The sequence below is a fragment of the Phyllobates terribilis genome, unplaced genomic scaffold (genome assembly GCF_046119375.1).
Source record: "Phyllobates terribilis strain yellow unplaced genomic scaffold, ASM4611937v1 Scaffold_1__5_contigs__length_1240528914, whole genome shotgun sequence".
Classification (NCBI taxonomy): domain Eukaryota; kingdom Metazoa; phylum Chordata; class Amphibia; order Anura; family Dendrobatidae; genus Phyllobates; species Phyllobates terribilis.
The window spans coordinates 480,217,776-480,235,813 of NW_027362761.1; the positions used below are offsets into that span (position 1 = coordinate 480,217,776).

The following is an 18,038-nucleotide window of genomic DNA, read 5'->3' on the forward strand; positions in this document are numbered from 1 at the left end:
AGTGTCAGTGAGACCACGGCTCCTTTCATTCTCTATGGGGATGCTGAGGGCTGCACTTGGCTTTTTCTGGCAGCCCCATAGAGAATGAATGGAGCAGAGTTCAGGCATCCAACCTGCTCTGCTGTAAAGTTCCCTGCTGGGAATCAAGATTAATCGGTGCGGGTCCCGGCGGTGGAACACCCACCGATCTGAAAGTTATCACCTATCTTCTGGATAAATGATAATTTGCTTTAACTGGAAAACCCCTTTAATTTCCATTTTACTACAAATCAAACAAGTCAATAAATGACATTTCATAAAACGGTGTCTTCTTTACGCTGTCCCATGCTTGCCCCCTTCACCCCATAGAGCAGTTTGCTGCCCTCATTATGTGTCTGCTTCATCCAATAGAGCAACCAAAACAGTCATACGACCATGTGCTGATAAGAAATTAAAGATGTAACCTGAATCGATCAATGTCACCTCCTGTATGTTCTATCTTACAGTACAACAGGCGCTGCACAACCCATTTAACTGGATTACATGTGGACGGCAATATTTAAAGGGAACCAGTCAGCCTGGAAATGCAGTGCAGGAGGAGTTGAACAGAATGATATATACAGTAGTTTTGTTGGAAAAGACTAAGTATAACTTGTATTTTATACAATGAAGTCCCTGCTCTTTCTGTGCACTCGGGTCCAGAGGGTGGTTTTAATCGGTGATTGACAGTTTCTCAGTATGAACATTCACAAGGAAAGCAGTGGATCAATGATTAGGACCCGAGTGCCCAGAAAGAACCGGGCACTTCACTGTATAAAATACAAGTTAAGGCTTGTGAACACGTCCGTATTTATCATCAGTGTTTGAATGCCAAAACAAGGAGTGGGACATACAGAGAAAAGCTGTAATTGAAATATTGACACCTTTTCTGTATTTTGGAGACTCTCTTGGTTTTGCCATACAAATACTGATGTGTGAATGAGGTCTTATACTGAGGCATTTCTCACATAAACACTATATATCTTTCATCTGATCAACTGGCGGATTGCATTGCATTTTAAAGCTGACAGGTGCCCTTTAAGTGCAGAAGCACCGCACTCTGGATCCTCGTGATACAGTTTCTAAAGAACAAGAAATTTTTTTTTTTTTCAATTATGGGGGAAATTGTAAGTGTACGTTCACAATTATTTTCAAAGTGGGAGAAATCTGACGTACATTTGCTGTGAAACCATACGGTCTCTACCATCTGCTGCGCAGTTTTGCAGATGAAACAGTTATTTCTTGCAAGATTAGAAGGGGCTGTCTACTACACAGACAACCCCTTCTCAATCACTATGCCCACCCCAAGTAAAATTAGATCTACACTCACCTCTGATGCTGGCGCCATTCTAGTGGTGTCGGCATGGCTCTCCCAGGCTCCAATCAGTGGCTGTTTTACTGCCCCCTCCTTCGGATAAATCAAGATATCCGGAGGAAATGAGAGAACTTTCTCTGGATGTCAGTTATATCTGACGGAGGGGAGAGTGAAGCCTGCACTGATTGACAGTAGGGATCTCATGACAATGTCACGCAAGTCCCAGGAGAGAACGTGCTGACACCGCTGGAACATTGGCAGCACTGGATGCGAATATAGCGGTTATTTCAATTGGGGGGAACATAGTAATTGAGAAGGGGTTGTCTGAGTGGTAGACAACCCCTGTAAAGGCACAGGCTGCGTGGTCAAAGTCACTCTATGGTGCTGCAACACAGGAAATCTCAACTGCAACAAGCAATAGCAAAAGTTAGAACTAGTTGTATATTTTTTTGGGGTACTTGCTTGTTGTAGTCATGTTACCCTGCAGGTCGCAGTTTTATAGTGTCTGCAGCTGGGTACTGCATATCCACATCCTATTCGAATCAATAAGTAGCGGATGTGCTGTACCTGGCCACGGTAACTATTCCGCTGACAGAGCTGTCAACTGAGCAGTTCTGGACGCAGCCGACGACTGGAATAGTTGATCGGCAAGAGTACTGGGTGTTGCAATTCCACCGATCAGACATAGATGACCTACGCTAAGGATAAACCATCAATGTTAAAGAGGTGGGCCACTACAATATATAATTCGCCCATCGATTTGAACCTTGTTATTTTTCCCATGGTCTCTAAATCCAATCTCTGGGTATCACTGCATCCAAGACAAAAGTGGACTGATCTCTAAGAGGACAGACTTCTGCACCATGATAATCCTTCAAAGAGTGGTGTGAAATCAATGACGCAGCTGTGGTGGACTTCTGGTTTGAAGTCCAATCTCAAGCTGCAGACTTCTGATTCTGTGTGTAGATACTGTTTGAGGTCTTAGACTTTGTATGTGAAGTCCTATGGATCAATCATAGAACCAGTGATGCAGCCATTTCTCCAAAGTGTCCCTGGAGATGTTAGAGGTTGTCCACAAATATTAACATTGCCCCCATGGATTTAAATTGTGGCAACAAGTCTTTTTGTAAATAGCTTGCATGTTCCTTATTGCCTGTGAGCGGCGCTATCGCCCAGCACCCATGTGCATTCCCTCTCCTTTCGTTGAGAAAGCGCGCGGCAGACGCTGGGCTGAGGCGCCAGCTGGAACTTGGCGTGACATCAGCGGATGTCGGAGCCAGCTGCAGCCGGGGTCATGTGATGCGATAGTTCACAGGCAATAAAGAACACCCAAGGTATTTACAAAGAGACTTGTTACCACAATTTAAATCCATAGACGGATTTTAATAGTTGTTGACAACCTCTTTAATCATCGTGACAATAATGCACATTGTCCGCGCTACTGTACTGCCTAAATGTGCTACCATGGCTGCAGAGTCTCCAATCGAGCACAGCTGGAATAACATTGGTTGACAATTGCACAGGGAGCTGCCAGCAGCGGATCTTGATGATTTGTCCAAGTGCATTTAGAGCGGCAGAACCTTCTCCAGACAGTAATAACCTCAGTGATAGCAGCCAGGATGTGCGGGGACGTCAGGGCTCACACTGGATAAATCGAGAGGTTTTTAAAATATAGTTTCCATCATTTCCCTATTCTCAGGGGCTGAATGGTGAGGAGTGCCCCACACAGCCGTACAATACATACACAGTCTCTGCCATTTCTGACCACAGACTCCCCCATTATTACACCCGGGGTAACACGGCCAGGTCTGGGGAATGACCTTATAAGATGGCACCTTACACTACCCGCCATTACTGGGGGCCAGACTGAGCCGTGAGCGCCACACACCGGCCGCTCCTCCCCGCCGCGCAACACTCGGCCCTCTCACCTCCGCCGTCACCCCGGCCTCATCCTGACCCTCTAGCTGCGTTTTGTGTCTCTCAGATTCTTTTCACCTCTGACGTTACGACGCCCCGCCTCCACCATGTGATAGGTCACATGACCCCTAAGGCGTGTCGTACGTCTGTCATGTGACCTGGTTCTCGCGTTGCTATGTCTGCCTGTGGCGATGGCAGAAAACGTCACTCCTGACTTCCTACATGCAAACAGGATTCGGTGTGAAAAAAAAAAATGTATATTTATGTTAGCGGCAATAATTAACCGAATGGGGGAGAAATCCGACAGAATGTGAGGGACTCCGGGCAGGAACACTCCCCCGTGTGTGCGCGCGCCACTAGACACCCCGCCCACACCACATGGTTCATGTGGAGGCGGAGCTGAAACGCCAGCGCCTCACGCTGGCTATCACGTGACTGGTGTAACGTTCTTTTTGATTGGTCCTTTTTAAATTAATGAGATTCATTGGCTGTCTTGAAAAACAACCAATCACGGGCGCAGGTGACTGTATAAAAACGGAGGCGGCGGCAGCGTACGGTTACTGTCTAGGCGGTATACTTTGAAGAAAGACTCTTTTCAGACGATCAGAATGTCAGGACGTGGGAAGCAAGGCGGCGGCGGCGGCAAAGCTCGGGCCAAGGCTAAGACGCGCTCTTCTCGGGCCGGCCTTCAGTTTCCTGTGGGTCGTGTTCACAGGCTCCTCCGCAAGGGCCATTATGCCGAGAGGGTCGGTGCCGGCGCTCCCGTGTACTTGGCGGCCGTGCTGGAATACCTCACTGCCGAGATCCTGGAGCTGGCGGGGAACGCGGCCCGAGACAACAAAAAGACCCGCATCATCCCCCGCCACCTGCAGCTGGCCGTGCGTAACGACGAGGAGCTGAACCGGCTGCTGGGCGGCGTGACCATCGCCCAGGGAGGCGTCCTGCCCAACATCCAGGCCGTGCTGCTGCCCAAGAAGACGGCGAGCTCCGCTCCCGCCTCAGGAAAGGGCGGGAAGAAGAGCGCCCAGCAATCCCAGGAGTACTGAGCCCGGAGGGGACGTGCAGAACTGATAATAACCCAAAGGCCCTTTTAAGGGCCACCCACATGTATAAGAGAGCTGGGAACCGTGATTATACCGTGTCGTGATATCTGTTACCGTGTGTCGCCCCCCTCATCTAGGGGAGCAGCGCCATTGTAGATGCACCACTGTACTGTAGCACTCTGTATATTCGCGTGCAACCCCCCCCCCCATAGGTAGGAGCTGCTCCCCCTTCTTACACCGGGCTCCTCGGCATCTGTAGGGGCAGTTGTATTGTGTGAGCGGCTCTAGCTGTTACAATGGTGCTGTTCGGGGTTTGCCGCCATTTTTGTGAGGAGCGGTCATGGCGGTCCGTTGTACCAGTTATATTAACAAGTGGAGAATAAAGCCTCAATTATAGAGGGGGAGAAAGATCTATACACGTGGTAGGGGGTACACATCCCTACAGTAGTATACTACGTTATATATACCCCCTGAGAGAATCTTGATGTAGATCTGTGTAGTATGGAGATACACGTATGCACACACCCCTGTAGTAGTGATAAATTGTGTATATGCAGCTTACTTTCCTGGAGGTGTGATGTCTGTACACAGCCCTATAGTGAGATCTATACATACCCCCTGTAGTAGTGATATTTACACACCTCTGCTAGTGAAAGATATGCACGCTATACTGAAAACAATAAAAGCGCACGTGTGCTTTGATGATATATAGATATGATACGCACAAGAGTAGTTATTGTAGTATCAGGTACACTGCTCAGGACGGCCCCATATGATCGAGCCCAAGGAGGTGAACAAAGAACTATTCCTGTTCTGGACCACGCCGCTCCCTCCATCAGCACTGGAGCCTCTAGGTTAGCCGCAATCACTGGAATCCCAAATGGGTCTCGATGAAATATGTGCTCACAGTTGAGGTAAAATCACCGCAGTCAGCCAATGGCAACAATTCAGGAGCTGCACATGAATGTGTGCCGACTTCTATCCCGAGCGAATTATCTTTCCCTGCTGAAGAAGCCGTTAATTGGCCAGGGGTTGATCCCACCTTAGTATGAGAGGGTGGCAACAACTGGCCACTTTTAACCTAATGACATGTCCCCTTTCATAAGGGATTGTTAAGCTATTCCTAAAAAAATATCATCTCCAGCCAGGCATTCATGTGAATTCAAATCCAGAGTAAACCCCTACAAACCACCACTGGCTGTGATCTCCCCTGTGCATGGAGAGATACAATAAACTAATACACATTAAATGGTCGGGTAATACAATTTAAATTGCTGGGTTTGGCTAACATTAAAGAAGGGGTTGTCCGGCCTTAAGGCCCCGTCACACGTAACGAGATCGCTAGTGAGATCGTTGATACGTCACGGTTTTTGTGACGCAATAGCAATCTCGTTATGTCTGACAGGTGGCAACGATCAGGCCCCTGCTGTGAGATCGCTGATCGTTACAAAGCTTCCTGGGTCGTTGCGCTCCCGCTGGGCAGTGTGCATCGCTGTATTTAACACCTTATCAACGACCTCGTTAGCGATTCAGAACTGAGACACGTAGGCGTGCATAAATTGGACTTTTCCGTTCCCCTCGTCTCTGATTGGTGGTCGCTACAGCGTTCTCATTTTCCACCGTGCATAAAGAAGGCAACAGAATAGCGATTCCATCCTTTGTTTCTGACCTCGTGCTGGATTGCAGATCCTAGCAGAATTCTCCGGGCTGTTGATATGTGGAGTCACAGCCGAAGAACACTACTACAATCCACAAACCAGAACGCTTGTCAGGAACAAAGCCCAGATGAATGGATACAGAGTCACAGTCGCCAATCGGAGATGAGGGGGCGCGGAGAAGTAATTTTATGCACACCTTTGTGACACAGTACAGTCCCTATCAAGGTGTGGATCGTTGAAATAGCTGCTGTGTGAAAGCGTCCCAACGACCGCCGAAATCGTTAGTTAGATCGCTGGGGCGGCCGAAATCGTTGGGAAGTTCTGCATGTTTGACAGCTCCCCAGCGATCACGAAACGACTCTCCAGCGATCCCAAAACCGTGACGTAATAACGATCTCGCTAGCGATCTCGTTATGTGTGACGGGGCCTTTAGGCTACAAGTCACTTATGAATCCTCACATCACACTTTGAGGATTGTCCAGCCACATTCTAACTAGACTTTCCCACCTCGCTTAAGACACTTGCACTGAGCGAGTCCATGCCCATCTAGTCAACACATGACAGTGTATGCAAATCACATACTTGCAATCATGTGGCCGTCACTCATGGCCCTGGAAAATCCCCACAGCGCACAGAGCTTAAGGCTACACAACCCCTTTAATGTTAATATGTCAAAACGACATTACTCTGCACATGTGCCTTCTTTTGTCTCTTTCTTGAACCTTTTCAGGGTTTGGAAATCTTGAATCAATGAAAGGAAGTGACATGTTCAATCTTCAGGTGTCATTGGAAGCCACCTGCTTTATATACCTGAAAGCGTAGAGCAAAGTTGCCGCAACAATGACTGGAAAGACTTCAGGAACTTGATCATCAGCATTTTCCTGAAATGTCTTAGAACTGGAAAACTTGGTAGTTCCTCCTACATCTTAAAGGTGCCATATGCACATGGGCTTAAAAGATAAGACTGCTGTGCTCCAAGAGAAAATAAAAGCATTTTGTTTAGGCAGAATGAATCTAGTTCCCTTTAACCACAAGAGAATTTGACAATCTGAATTTCAATGTCTAATCCAGGTTAATTTCTGCAGTGGAAAAAAACAAGAAAAACCCCAGCACAGTGGGCATGAGATTTGTATAATTGTTATCTACTTTTCTCAAACAGTAATTGCATTTTTTCTCTACACAAATATGCGCGTAAAAACTGCAGGATTCACGGACCATAGGAACATAGCAGTGATGAGCACTTAATTTGCAATACCCTAGTCCAGAGCCAGGTCAGTATTCTGTGGCTGATGGATGGGAACCCTGTGAACCACCCACTACCTGCTGAAATCCTGGGCTCCTCTTTTGACTAATCAAAAGAATAGCCTTGAATGGCAGCAGGTAGGAGGTGGTGCGCAGCGCTCCATCCAATTGCCATGTAATACTGACCTGGCTCTGCACTAAGGTCCCGTGAATCACATTGCACAACTCCACCGGAAAAATAATTTAACACTTTGCCTTCTGGAAGTAAATTACACTTGTGTTATAAAACTGTATCAGCACCTACACTCTGTATGTTTTTCTATAAATATTGCTACCCTTAGGCTCTGTGCCCACGATGCAGAAATGCTCCGCATTTGTTCCTGAGCATTTCAGCATCTCCCTGGCAGAAAAAACGCATGTGGATTGTACATGCGTTTTTCCTGCCAGGGACATGCGGAAGTGAAGCGTTCTTCACATGCATTTCCACTTGCGGGTTGACAAGCGCTTTCCAATCGATTTTAGCATCACTTGGAAAGTGCTTGACAACTTGGTCACACTATATAAATCCATGCAAACGGCATGGATTTATATAGTGTGACCCGAGAGAGTGGTTAAAAATAAATCTATACTTACCTTCTGATGGCCACCGCAGTCTTTATTCGCTCCGTCCTGGCTTGCCGGTTGCTCGCGGTGCACTACACTGAAGGACCTGCCGTCACATGACTAAATGACGTCAGCGCAGGTCCTTCAGTCCACCGCTATCTGCCGGCAAGCGAAGACTAGCACACCGCGATCAGAAGGTAAATATATTTATTTTTTATTTTATTCTTTTTTTTTTTTTTTTACAGGTTCTATGGTATCCGGGTCGTGGAGGAGAGTCTCCTCTCCTCCACACCCGGGTACCATCCGCACATTGAAACGCATGTAATCCGCATGTACAGATTCAGTGATGCGTAATCCATGCGTTCCAATGCAAGTCAATGGCGGCGAAAACGCAGCGCTGCCACAAAATAATTGGTAGTTCTGCGTTTTTTTCCGCAATGATAATCCGCAGCGGAAATTTCCACACAGCACATGCGGATTATCATTGGGGAACATGGCAGACCTTCTACCAAGCGTTTTTTAAGCGTTTCTGCAGTGTTTTTGCCGCTGCGGAAACGCTTAAAAAACGCATCGTGGGCACACAGCTAAGAAATGTCAATGTAAAATGTCCTAAAAATACTCAACGAAATGAAAAACGGAAAATCTTTTATTAGGCACAATAGAACATATGGCTAAGTGTTATAAAAGGGACTTGGCCCTAAGAATCTACAAGTTCAAAGCTTTATAAATAAATATTTAAAAGATCACATTCAAAAACATGAGAAAACCAACCATTATGGAGAATTGTGTCATAGATGTAAGGGGTGCAGAGGTTATAACTCCACCCATAACATTTACCTGTGGATGTCGAAACACCTCTGTGCCTCAGAAGATAAATCACTTAAAGGGAAACTAATCAGCAGGTTTTTGCTACCTTATCTGAGAGCAGCATAATGTAGGGAAACAGACCCTGATTCCAGAGAAGTGTCACTTACTACGCTGTCATTTTGATAAAATCACTGTTTTCTCTGCTGCAGATTTACCAGTTCTCTGAATGCTGAGCTCTGTATAACCCTGTCCACACCACTGATTGGCAGCTTTCTGCCTATGCACAGTATACAATCATGGCGAGTTCGAGGTTGTACAGAGCTCATGAATATGGAGGACTACATGGCAGCAGGTTTACTAGTCCTAAAATGGTAATCTCCTGCTGATAAAATAGTGATTTTATGAAAACTGCACTAAGTAGCCCAGTAAGTGACACATCGCTGGAATCAGGGTCTCTGTCTCTACAGTATGCTGCTCTCAGATTAGGTGGCAAAAACTTGGAGACAGATTCCCTTTAAGGGTTCGCTCAGACGAGCATATCATACAGATGTGTGCGGTCTGATTAAACCGATGGCTGTTCAGATGACTGTGTGAGAAAAAAAAAAAAATGAGCGGCATACCTGATCACAATACCCAGCGGTTTCCCTGAAGCGTCTTCCTTGGCATCGCTCTGGCCATTTTTGGGTCAGCTTTGCCACTGCAGTCTTATATTAAAAGCAAATGAGCAGCTTCCAAGCAGAAGCTGCCTGACAAATGGACAAGTCACTTTCAGCAGCTTCACTGCTTTTAAAGCCTGAGGTGGTTAAAAGTGGCTTAAAAAAACCTGAACATATGCACAGCAAGTCGTTTTGACAATGCTGTACATATGTTCATTCGAGTTCATATTTTTAAGCACTTTTTCAGGCAGATTCCTGAGAAAACCTGACTGAAAGACGTTGTGTGCACATACCTTAAATGTATGCTGAAAGCTTTTCTTGACATAGTTTAACTTTGTTATATGTCACCATATATTTAACAGTATAAGGTTCAATGCAAAAAAATAAAAATACATTTATATATGCAATGCCTTTGGATTGCTGTGGCATTCTGTCACCAACCAGACTGTAGCCACAGTGGGGTATATTCCTCCTGAACATAAACGCCTGATTTTGGGGGGTGGGGGGGGGGGTCTAATGGGGGTAGTCAGCAGCATACACCAATGGTTTCCTGTGTCCCCCTATGAAGCGATGAGAGAAACTCGTTTTCATGTACCTCTTTTGGTCCTGCTCCTCTACAAACACCACCTTTCACATGACTCCGATAGCTCATCGATTTCAGTGGGCCCCCGTGCAATGCAAAATTTTGCCTGAGGCGATGATACATTAAAAAAAAAAAAACACGATAAACTTAGTGTCAGAAGGACTCTTAACCTTGTGTTTTCTATCACTTGAATAAGTTGTGAAATTTTCATAGCACTAACGTCACTGGGGATGACTAGGGCCACTTTCACATAAGTGCGTTGTAACTGCTCAGCCACCACTCCATTCATTCTCTTTGGGGCTTCTTCGGACATCGGCCCGAGACATTTCACGTAACTTGATGCAGTTAATGTGATAAGTGTGGTAATGAGCCTTAATAAGTGCACATGGTAGCATGAGAACATGGTCTACTTGCTTGAAGATGAAAACAATGCTGTCTGTGGCCTTGACCTACCACTGTTCCTGGAGGTCAAGATGGTATAAAGAAAAATGTAAGATGAAGAGGTCACAGTACCGATTTAGCTCCGCCACTTTCTAGGCTTTCATTTACAGAGCAGGACTTCCAACCACAAGGCTGTGCAGAGAATTACAAGACGGCCAACTCAATCAACGCTTTGCAGGAGAGTCAAAGAAGTATTCATTATGGCCTGAGAAGTCTGGCCCTCACTGATCATATCCTAGCTAAATGCCTGAATTTTGTTAAGGTTGAAAATACCTCTGTAAAGGGGTTTTATGGGATACAGGAAAAAAAAAACCCTAAACGCCATAAAATAACGTATTTGTTACCAGATGAATCCCGTCGCTCCAGCACGCTGCTCAAAAGCTTCTTGTCAGCCGCCATTTACCACTTTTGTTGCACTAGCCTCAGTGATGACGCTGTGGTGGCTAATACAAGACCAATGAGGTTAGTGATCAGCTACCATGGTCATGTACAGGGAGAGCCTTTATTAATGTTGTTAAAAAGATAGGGTACAAATACTTATAATATACAAAGACTTTGTGTAAAATGTAAAACAGTTGTTTTTTTTACTTATAAATAAAAATCCATAATCTGGCAGTAAATATTGAAAATCCTCATCAAGTACAAATTGAATCCATCATGCTGCTAAAATGTTCACAAATAAAATTATAAATTCAGAAAATTACTAATCAATTTTAAAAGCCTCCATTTCTACAGATCAGGTTTGAGGAAGCCCTTCAGGAAGAGTCTCCTGGTTTATCACAGTCTCTTCTGTATGTTCTTGTTGGGGGGTAGCCATTGTTTAGCAGCAAGGAAAATGAGGTTTCCAGAGTCCTCAGCGTGGCCTGTTCTTGGCTCCCTCTCCCATGTGATGCGTGGTCTGTCTGGCAGTGACACGCAACCACAGTCATCCCTATGTCAGAGGATTGGTGCTGGTCGCTGCTCACAGGGGGCTCTTCGTTATTTTTACCGTGGGTTCTTTCTGGATCGACTTTGCCTTCTATCGTTCGTGCAAGCATGTAGCTTACTTTCCTTTGATGAGCTAAAGCTTCTTCCTTGTCATTAAGCTGCAAATCCAAATGACAGAAATATTAGCCTTTACAACATATATTGTGTATGCCACATACAAAACACTAAAATAAAATGCACAATAGACTGGAAAACATAAGATTATTAATAGTGTGCTTAAGAATTAGGCATTCATTATAATAAAGGCAGCAGATCGCTCTCCACGGCGTCTCCAGACTCTGTCACATGTGCTCAGTGTGAACCTGCTTTCATCTGTGAAGAGCACAGGGTGCCAGTGGAAACTTTGCCAATCCTGGTGTTCTGTGGCAAATGCAAAGCGTCCTGCACGGTGTTGGGCTGTGAGCACAACTCCCATCTGTGGACGTCGGGCCCTCATACCACCCTCATGGAGTCGGTTTCTAACCGTTTGTGCAGACACATGCACATTTGTGGCCGGCTGGAGGTCATTTTGCAGGGCTCTGGCAGTGCTGCTCCTGTTCCTCCTTGCACAAAGGCGGAGGTAGCGGTCCTGCTGCTGGGTTGTTGCCCTCCTACACGGCCCCCTCTACGTCTCCTGTTGTACTGGCCTGTCTTCTGGTAGCGCCTCCAGCCTCTGGACACTATGCTGACAGACACAGCAAACCTTCTTGCCACAGCTCGCATTGATGTGCCATCCTGCATGAGCTGCACTACCTGAGCAACTTCTGTGGGTTGTAGAGTCCATCTCGTGCTACGACGAGTGTGAAAGCTCAAGCAACATTCAAAAGTGATCAAAACATCAGCCAGAAAGCATTGGTACTGAGATGTGGTCTGTGGTCCCCACCTGCAGAAACACTCCTTTATCGAGTGTGTCTTGATAATTGCCAATAATTTCCATCTATTGTCTGTTCCATTTGCACAACAGCATGTGAAATTGATTGTCAAACAGTGTTGCTTCCTAAGTGGACAGTTTGATTTACTTGGAGTTATATTCTGTTTAAGTGTTCCCTTTATTTTTTTTTCAGCAGTGTATAATGGTGCGAGCCAAATGCCATTTCTGCTTGCATTTTTTACTGTTTTTCCCATTCATTTGAATGGGTGAAAAACAGTGAAAGAACTGACATGCTGCAGAGTTGAAAAAAAGAATGAAAAAAAACAAAAACATGTGCCTGAGATTTCAGAAATCTTATTCACTTTGCTGGTACAGGAAAACGCTTTTTTTTTTCTGCAGCGAAAACAAGTAGAAAAAATTACACGAAAAACAGAAGATGTGAACAAGCTCTAATGTGTCAAACTAGCAGGAATCCTGCAGATATAACACTTATCACCTCTTAATATCCTGTATTACTCAATTAGTAAAAATAATTTATAATATAAAATGTCATATTCTCACTCACCAGGTCAATTAATATCCTGAGAACTTCCTGTGGGTCATCTGCAGCATGTAGGTTCATGCTATCGGCTGATGATACCAACATGTCCTTTAGTTTTTGACCTAAACTTCTGTTTGTAGCTCTTGAAATGGAATCTTCTTAAAGAAAAAAAAAAAAAGACACACACAAACAATATATACTAATACATTAGATGTATGTGCAACACAAACACGGTCATCTAGTACAGTAGGTTTAGTATAATCTGATAACCTTGGTGCCTGTTTTGTACATATGTTGGCAACCTCAGTAGGGATAACGTACTGTACTATTACTTGGTGCCCATTTAAATAATTATATACAATCGACCTGCGCTTGCCGTAGGAAAAGACATCCTTTGCAAGAGTTTCATGCTATACGTAATAGTTTGGAGTCCTAAATGGGGCACTAATACGGCATATGAAAAGAGGTGGCTTTGATGGGACAACCCACTTGTACACACAATGATACAGTTAAACCCTGGGGTAGAGAAGAGAGACAAGGGCTCCTTGCCCTTCTGCTCTCTGTTTTGTAGGCCGCAGGTTGCTTTACACCTGCAGCCTACAGATCGGCAGGGTGGCACACAGGCATCAAAGAGCAACGTGGCCATATCTGTGCGTGCCCCAGCACGATGACACTGCCGCATTGGTCCGCTCGAAGACACCAATATCGGGGTTAAGAGAGTATATGATGTTTATTTAAAGAGTCAGTATTTGTAAGGAGACTGTGGGGACATTATACGGTGGGTGGGCTACAATATTATATATTGTATACTATATATACAATAATATGTATATAGTACAGACCAAAAGTTTAGACACACCTTCTCATTTAAAGATTTTTCTGTATTTTCATGACTATGAAAATTGTACATTCACACTGAAGGCATCAAAACTATGAATTAACACATGTGGAATTATATACTTAACAAAAAAGTGTGAAACAACTGAAAATATGTCTTATATTCTAGGTTCTTCAAAGTAGCCACCTTTTGCTTTGATGACTGCTTTGCACACTCTTGGCATTCTCTTGATGAGCTTCAAGAGGTAGTCACCCGAAATGGTTTTCACTTCACAGGTGTGCCCTGTCAGGTTTAATAAGTGGGATTTCTTGCCTTATAAATGGGGTTGGGACCATCAGTTGTGTTGTGCAGAAGTCTGGTGGATACACAGCTGATAATCCTACTGAATAGACTGTTAGAATTTGTATTATGGCAAGAAAAAAGCAGCTAAGTAAAGAAAAACGAGTGGCCATCATTACTTTAAGAAATGAAGGTCAGTCAGTGCGAAAAATTGGAAAAACTTTGAAAGTGTCCCCAAGAGCAGTTGCAAAAACCATCAAGCGCTACAAAGAAACTGGCTCACATGAGGACCGCCCCAGGAAAGGAAGACCAAGAGTCACCTCTGCTTCTGAGGATAAGTTTATCCGATTCACCAGCCTCAGAAATCGCAGGTTAACAGCAGCTTAGATTAGAGACCAGGTCAATGCCACACAGAGTTCTAGCAGCAGACACATCTCTACAACAACTGTTAAGAGGAGACTTTGTGCAGCAGGCCTTCATGGTAAAATAGCTGCTAGGAAACCACTGCTAAGGACAGGCAACAAGCAGAAGAAACTTGTTTGGGCTAAAGAACACAAGGAATGGACATTAGACCAGTGGAAATCTGTGCTTTGGTCTGATGAGTCCAAATTTGAGATCTTTGGTTCCAACCACCGTGTCTTTGTGCGACACAGAAAAGGAGAACGGATGGACTCTACATGCCTGGTTCCCACCGTGAAGCATGGAGGAGGAGGTGTGATGGTGTGGGGGTGCTTTGCTGGTGACACTGTTGGGGATTTATTCAAAATTGAAGGCATACTGAACCAGCATGGCTACCACAGCATCTTGCAGCAGCATGCTATTCCATCCGGTTTGCGTTTAGTTGGACGATCATTTATTTTTCAACAGGACAATGACCCCAAACACACCTCCAGGCTGTGTAAGGGCTTTTTGACCAAGAAGGAGAGTGATGGGGTGCTACGCCAGATGACCTGGCCTCCACAGTCACCAGACCTGAACCCAATCGAGATGGTTTGGGGGTGAGCTGGACCGCAGAGTGAAGGCAAAAGGGCCAACAAGTGCTAAGCATCTCTGGGAACTCCTTCAAGATTGTTGGAAGACAATTTCCGATGACTACCTCTTGAAGCTCATCAAGAGAATGCCAAGAGTGTGCAAAGCAGACATCAAAGCAAAAGGTGGCTACTTTGAAGAACCTAGAATATAAGACATTTTCAGTAGTTTCACACTTTTTTGTTAAGTATATAATTCCACATGTGTTAATTCATAGTTTTGATGCCTTCAGTGTGAATGTATAATTTTCATAGTCATGAAAATACAGAAAAATCTTTAAATGAGAAGGTGTGTCCAAACTTTTGGTCTGTACTGTACATACATACATACATATATATAAATAATATATATATATTTTTTTACAAACACTTTTTTTGTGGGAGAACTCAGGGGGCTCTGTTATTGTATGTGGAGGGACTAAGGGACCATTATTACTGTGTGTGGAGGGATTAAGGAGCCATTATTATGATATATGTGTGGAGGGGGACTCAGGGGCAATTATTACTGTATTTAGGGGACTCAGTGGCTATTAGTGAGTGATACATGGACATTTAAAAAGGCATTATTAGAGTATAGGGGCATTTTGTATTGCAAAAATCAAAAGAGGCATAAAGGCTGTACTGGCATTAATATTCTCTAGGGGGCAATCATACCATCTAGAGGCACAAAAGGTAGCATTTTACTTTCTATGAGGCACAGTTGTGGACATTATTATGTAGAGCAGTAAGAGGAGCACTGTTACCATACCACACAGTAGGTGCAATAATAGAGAAAAATATGGAATCAGCGGCTCAGCATTGGGGTGACAGCAGGATGGGGAGTTTGTGCAGGTTGGGAATAGATGGGGACGGCTCTGGGAAAGTCAAATGTGTCTTTGTTCTAAACTCTGCAGATGAGTCATAGCTGGAAGAAGTTATCATGTGGGTCTGGGCCAGATGGAAAAGATGGGCAAAATTGATAGACTCCATCAGAAAGGACGTCAGCTGTAAGTCACCATGTGTAACTGTACTGTAATCACTTGTTTGTTCCGCAGGACTGGTATCTACCACTATAGATCACCATATTGCGGTAATATCGGTGTTGGTCTTTGTACAATCGTTTTTTCTCAGTTAACAGTACAGTCATCTACTGTGGATCCCCTTTACCCACTATTGGGGTGCACCACCATAGGTGTAAACATGGTTATCTAGGTTAGGGGCCCACTCTGATCTGTTTTGCCTCCCTGCTGAAGCCCTAGCTACGCCTCTGCTGAAAAGCAATATTAATCAGCTACAGTAAACTATCCACACCAGGATTACCACCATCCTCTTTAAGCCGTTTCCAGCTGTTCAGTCTTTTGCTCCCTTTCTTGCAGAGTCTTTCAATTTCACTTATAGGCAGAGTCGCATCATTCCTGCGCTTCAGTTGCTGCTCAAAGGCAATGCGAAAGGCGTCAGCCATCACATAGGCTTCCTCCTTGCTCTTCTTCTCCACTTCAAACTGCGCAAAAGGATGAAACATTTTCGCCATATCATACATTACTGTATTAATTTCATTCAATGCTATATAAAAGGCCTTCTACTGCACATGAGAAAGGAAAGCTAAAATGACATATAAACCCTATCAGTTCTCTGATTGTTTAGCACTGTGCGGATACAAACCTTCATCCTCATCAATTTCCTGGAAAATGGCTTAAACAGAACATGTGATATTTGATCTCTTTATCAAAGACTGACGCAAGTGAAGTAGAGGAAGTGTTGTCATGGGGACATATGAGTAGAGGAACTGCATGGATCAGGATTGTCAGCTCAAGCAATTACATAGCAAATAAGCAAGATGTTAAATGCTTTTAAGTAAAGACTCATAGAAGTACTTCTTTAAAAATTATCCATCAGGTCACCTAAAATGTCGGTTTTAATTAATATTTGAATTCCCTTGGAGCATTGTGCTGTTCCTCAGATAGATCTCCTGGAATTGGAAATGTATATGGACACCCAATTGTCATCATTCCCTCTGTTTGTTTGCACAAAGCCTTACATTGTCAGCACAGATCACAGTGCCAGGGTGTGTGGGGACAGACATTGTTTATAATTTAGTTATTTCCAGGAAGAACTAACAGAGGAAAAACAAAATGCAGGATCGTAGGAATATACTCTATAAAATGGTTATTTTAAAAAGAACCCAAGTATTTAGTAAGGAGAGCTGACAGGTAATAATAACTAATATAAGATATACTAAGTACATGGAGAACAAATATTTAAATCCCTTTAATAAAACAATGCAAAGTGATAATCAGTACTGGACAAATACAGATACGTGTTTGTACTTTTTATCTTCCGTAAGAAAGTAAAGTACCATTAAAACAGATTTACAATAAGTTACCTCTTGGCGGAGCTGGAGGACCTGTTTGCGAGTTGCAGCTGACATCTTAGCACACGAGCAGGGCTCTCCTCCAGGACAACACGTACAGGCACCGAGCACTGCGAGCTAAACACAAGTATACCAAGTGTGTGAATAGGACGCCATGTACACCACTAAGGTTCAGCTGCAGTTCTCACAGTAGTGTGTTCTACATAATTATAACATTATTATTAAGCACCAACATATTTCACAGCATTTTACAACTCAGAGGTACAGGTACAAACAATATCTGACATCAGAGTATCACATTCAAACAAGAGTGGTGATGGTCGTGCTCAGAAGAGCTTGCAATCTATAAGGCAATAGGGGTGACATAACTGTCACAGGTGTATCAAGTGTGACAGACAGTCACTCTGAATCCAACTATAGAAGGTCACTGAGCTTGGCACTGCATACGTCTCCTTGATCCTCTCATCTCTGTAGTGTAGGGATATCCTTCTTCCTTTAGGACCCAGCGGCGACCTCCACCTTCTGTTGCTAATTTACACACCCTTGCTTGGTAGTTAAAAACTCTGTGTCTCCAGAGAGTCGCCGGTGATAGTTTTATGTGCCTCTTCCATGCCTGGAGTACAAGTAGTTGGCTAGTTTCTTCTTGGACGTCCCTTGGAGGACAGTTGGCGTTATCTCTCTGGTGTCTTCTCAAGCCAAGTGTATCCCCTTTTGTTTGTTTACCTTGTCATCTTTAGTTACAGTGCGGCCTGACTAGTGTTCACCCCGTCCCCTCCCTACCTAGGGCCTAGCTCTAGGGACATTCAGAGATTAGGTTTCCTGCTCGGCGAAAGGTGCGGAAAGGGTAGTCAGGGTGATATTAGATCTGCCTAGGGGTCTCCA

General features: G+C 44.4%; 3 protein-coding genes across 4 annotated transcripts in view; 1 reads left to right on the forward strand and 2 right to left on the reverse strand.

Moving 5' to 3' along the window:
* Nucleotides 1-3,411, reverse strand: part of ZFYVE16 (zinc finger FYVE-type containing 16) — a 63,562-nt gene extending 60,151 nt beyond the window's left edge. For both annotated transcript variants that reach the window (XM_073679324.1, XM_073679316.1), the window contains exon 1: nt 3,262-3,411. The gene's annotated coding sequence lies outside the window, so the exon portion shown is untranslated. The remainder of the gene's footprint in view (nt 1-3,261) is intronic.
* Nucleotides 3,412-3,726: 315 nt separating this feature from the next.
* Nucleotides 3,727-5,527, forward strand: LOC141167960 (histone H2AX-like). The gene has a single exon (XM_073655031.1). It carries the CDS (start codon nt 3,859-3,861, stop codon nt 4,294-4,296), a length of 438 nt encoding a protein of 145 aa, XP_073511132.1. The 5' UTR covers nt 3,727-3,858; the 3' UTR covers nt 4,297-5,527.
* A 5,337-nt stretch (nt 5,528-10,864) lies between these two features.
* Nucleotides 10,865-18,038, reverse strand: part of CCDC125 (coiled-coil domain containing 125) — a 28,106-nt gene continuing 20,932 nt past the window's right edge. Inside the window, 5 exon segments of the mRNA XM_073679337.1 lie at nt 10,865-11,097; nt 11,099-11,368; nt 12,686-12,819; nt 16,106-16,286; nt 17,169-17,273. Of these exon segments, the coding sequence (XP_073535438.1) occupies nt 11,020-11,097; nt 11,099-11,368; nt 12,686-12,819; nt 16,106-16,286; nt 17,169-17,273 (768 nt within the window). The 3' untranslated portion in view covers nt 10,865-11,019.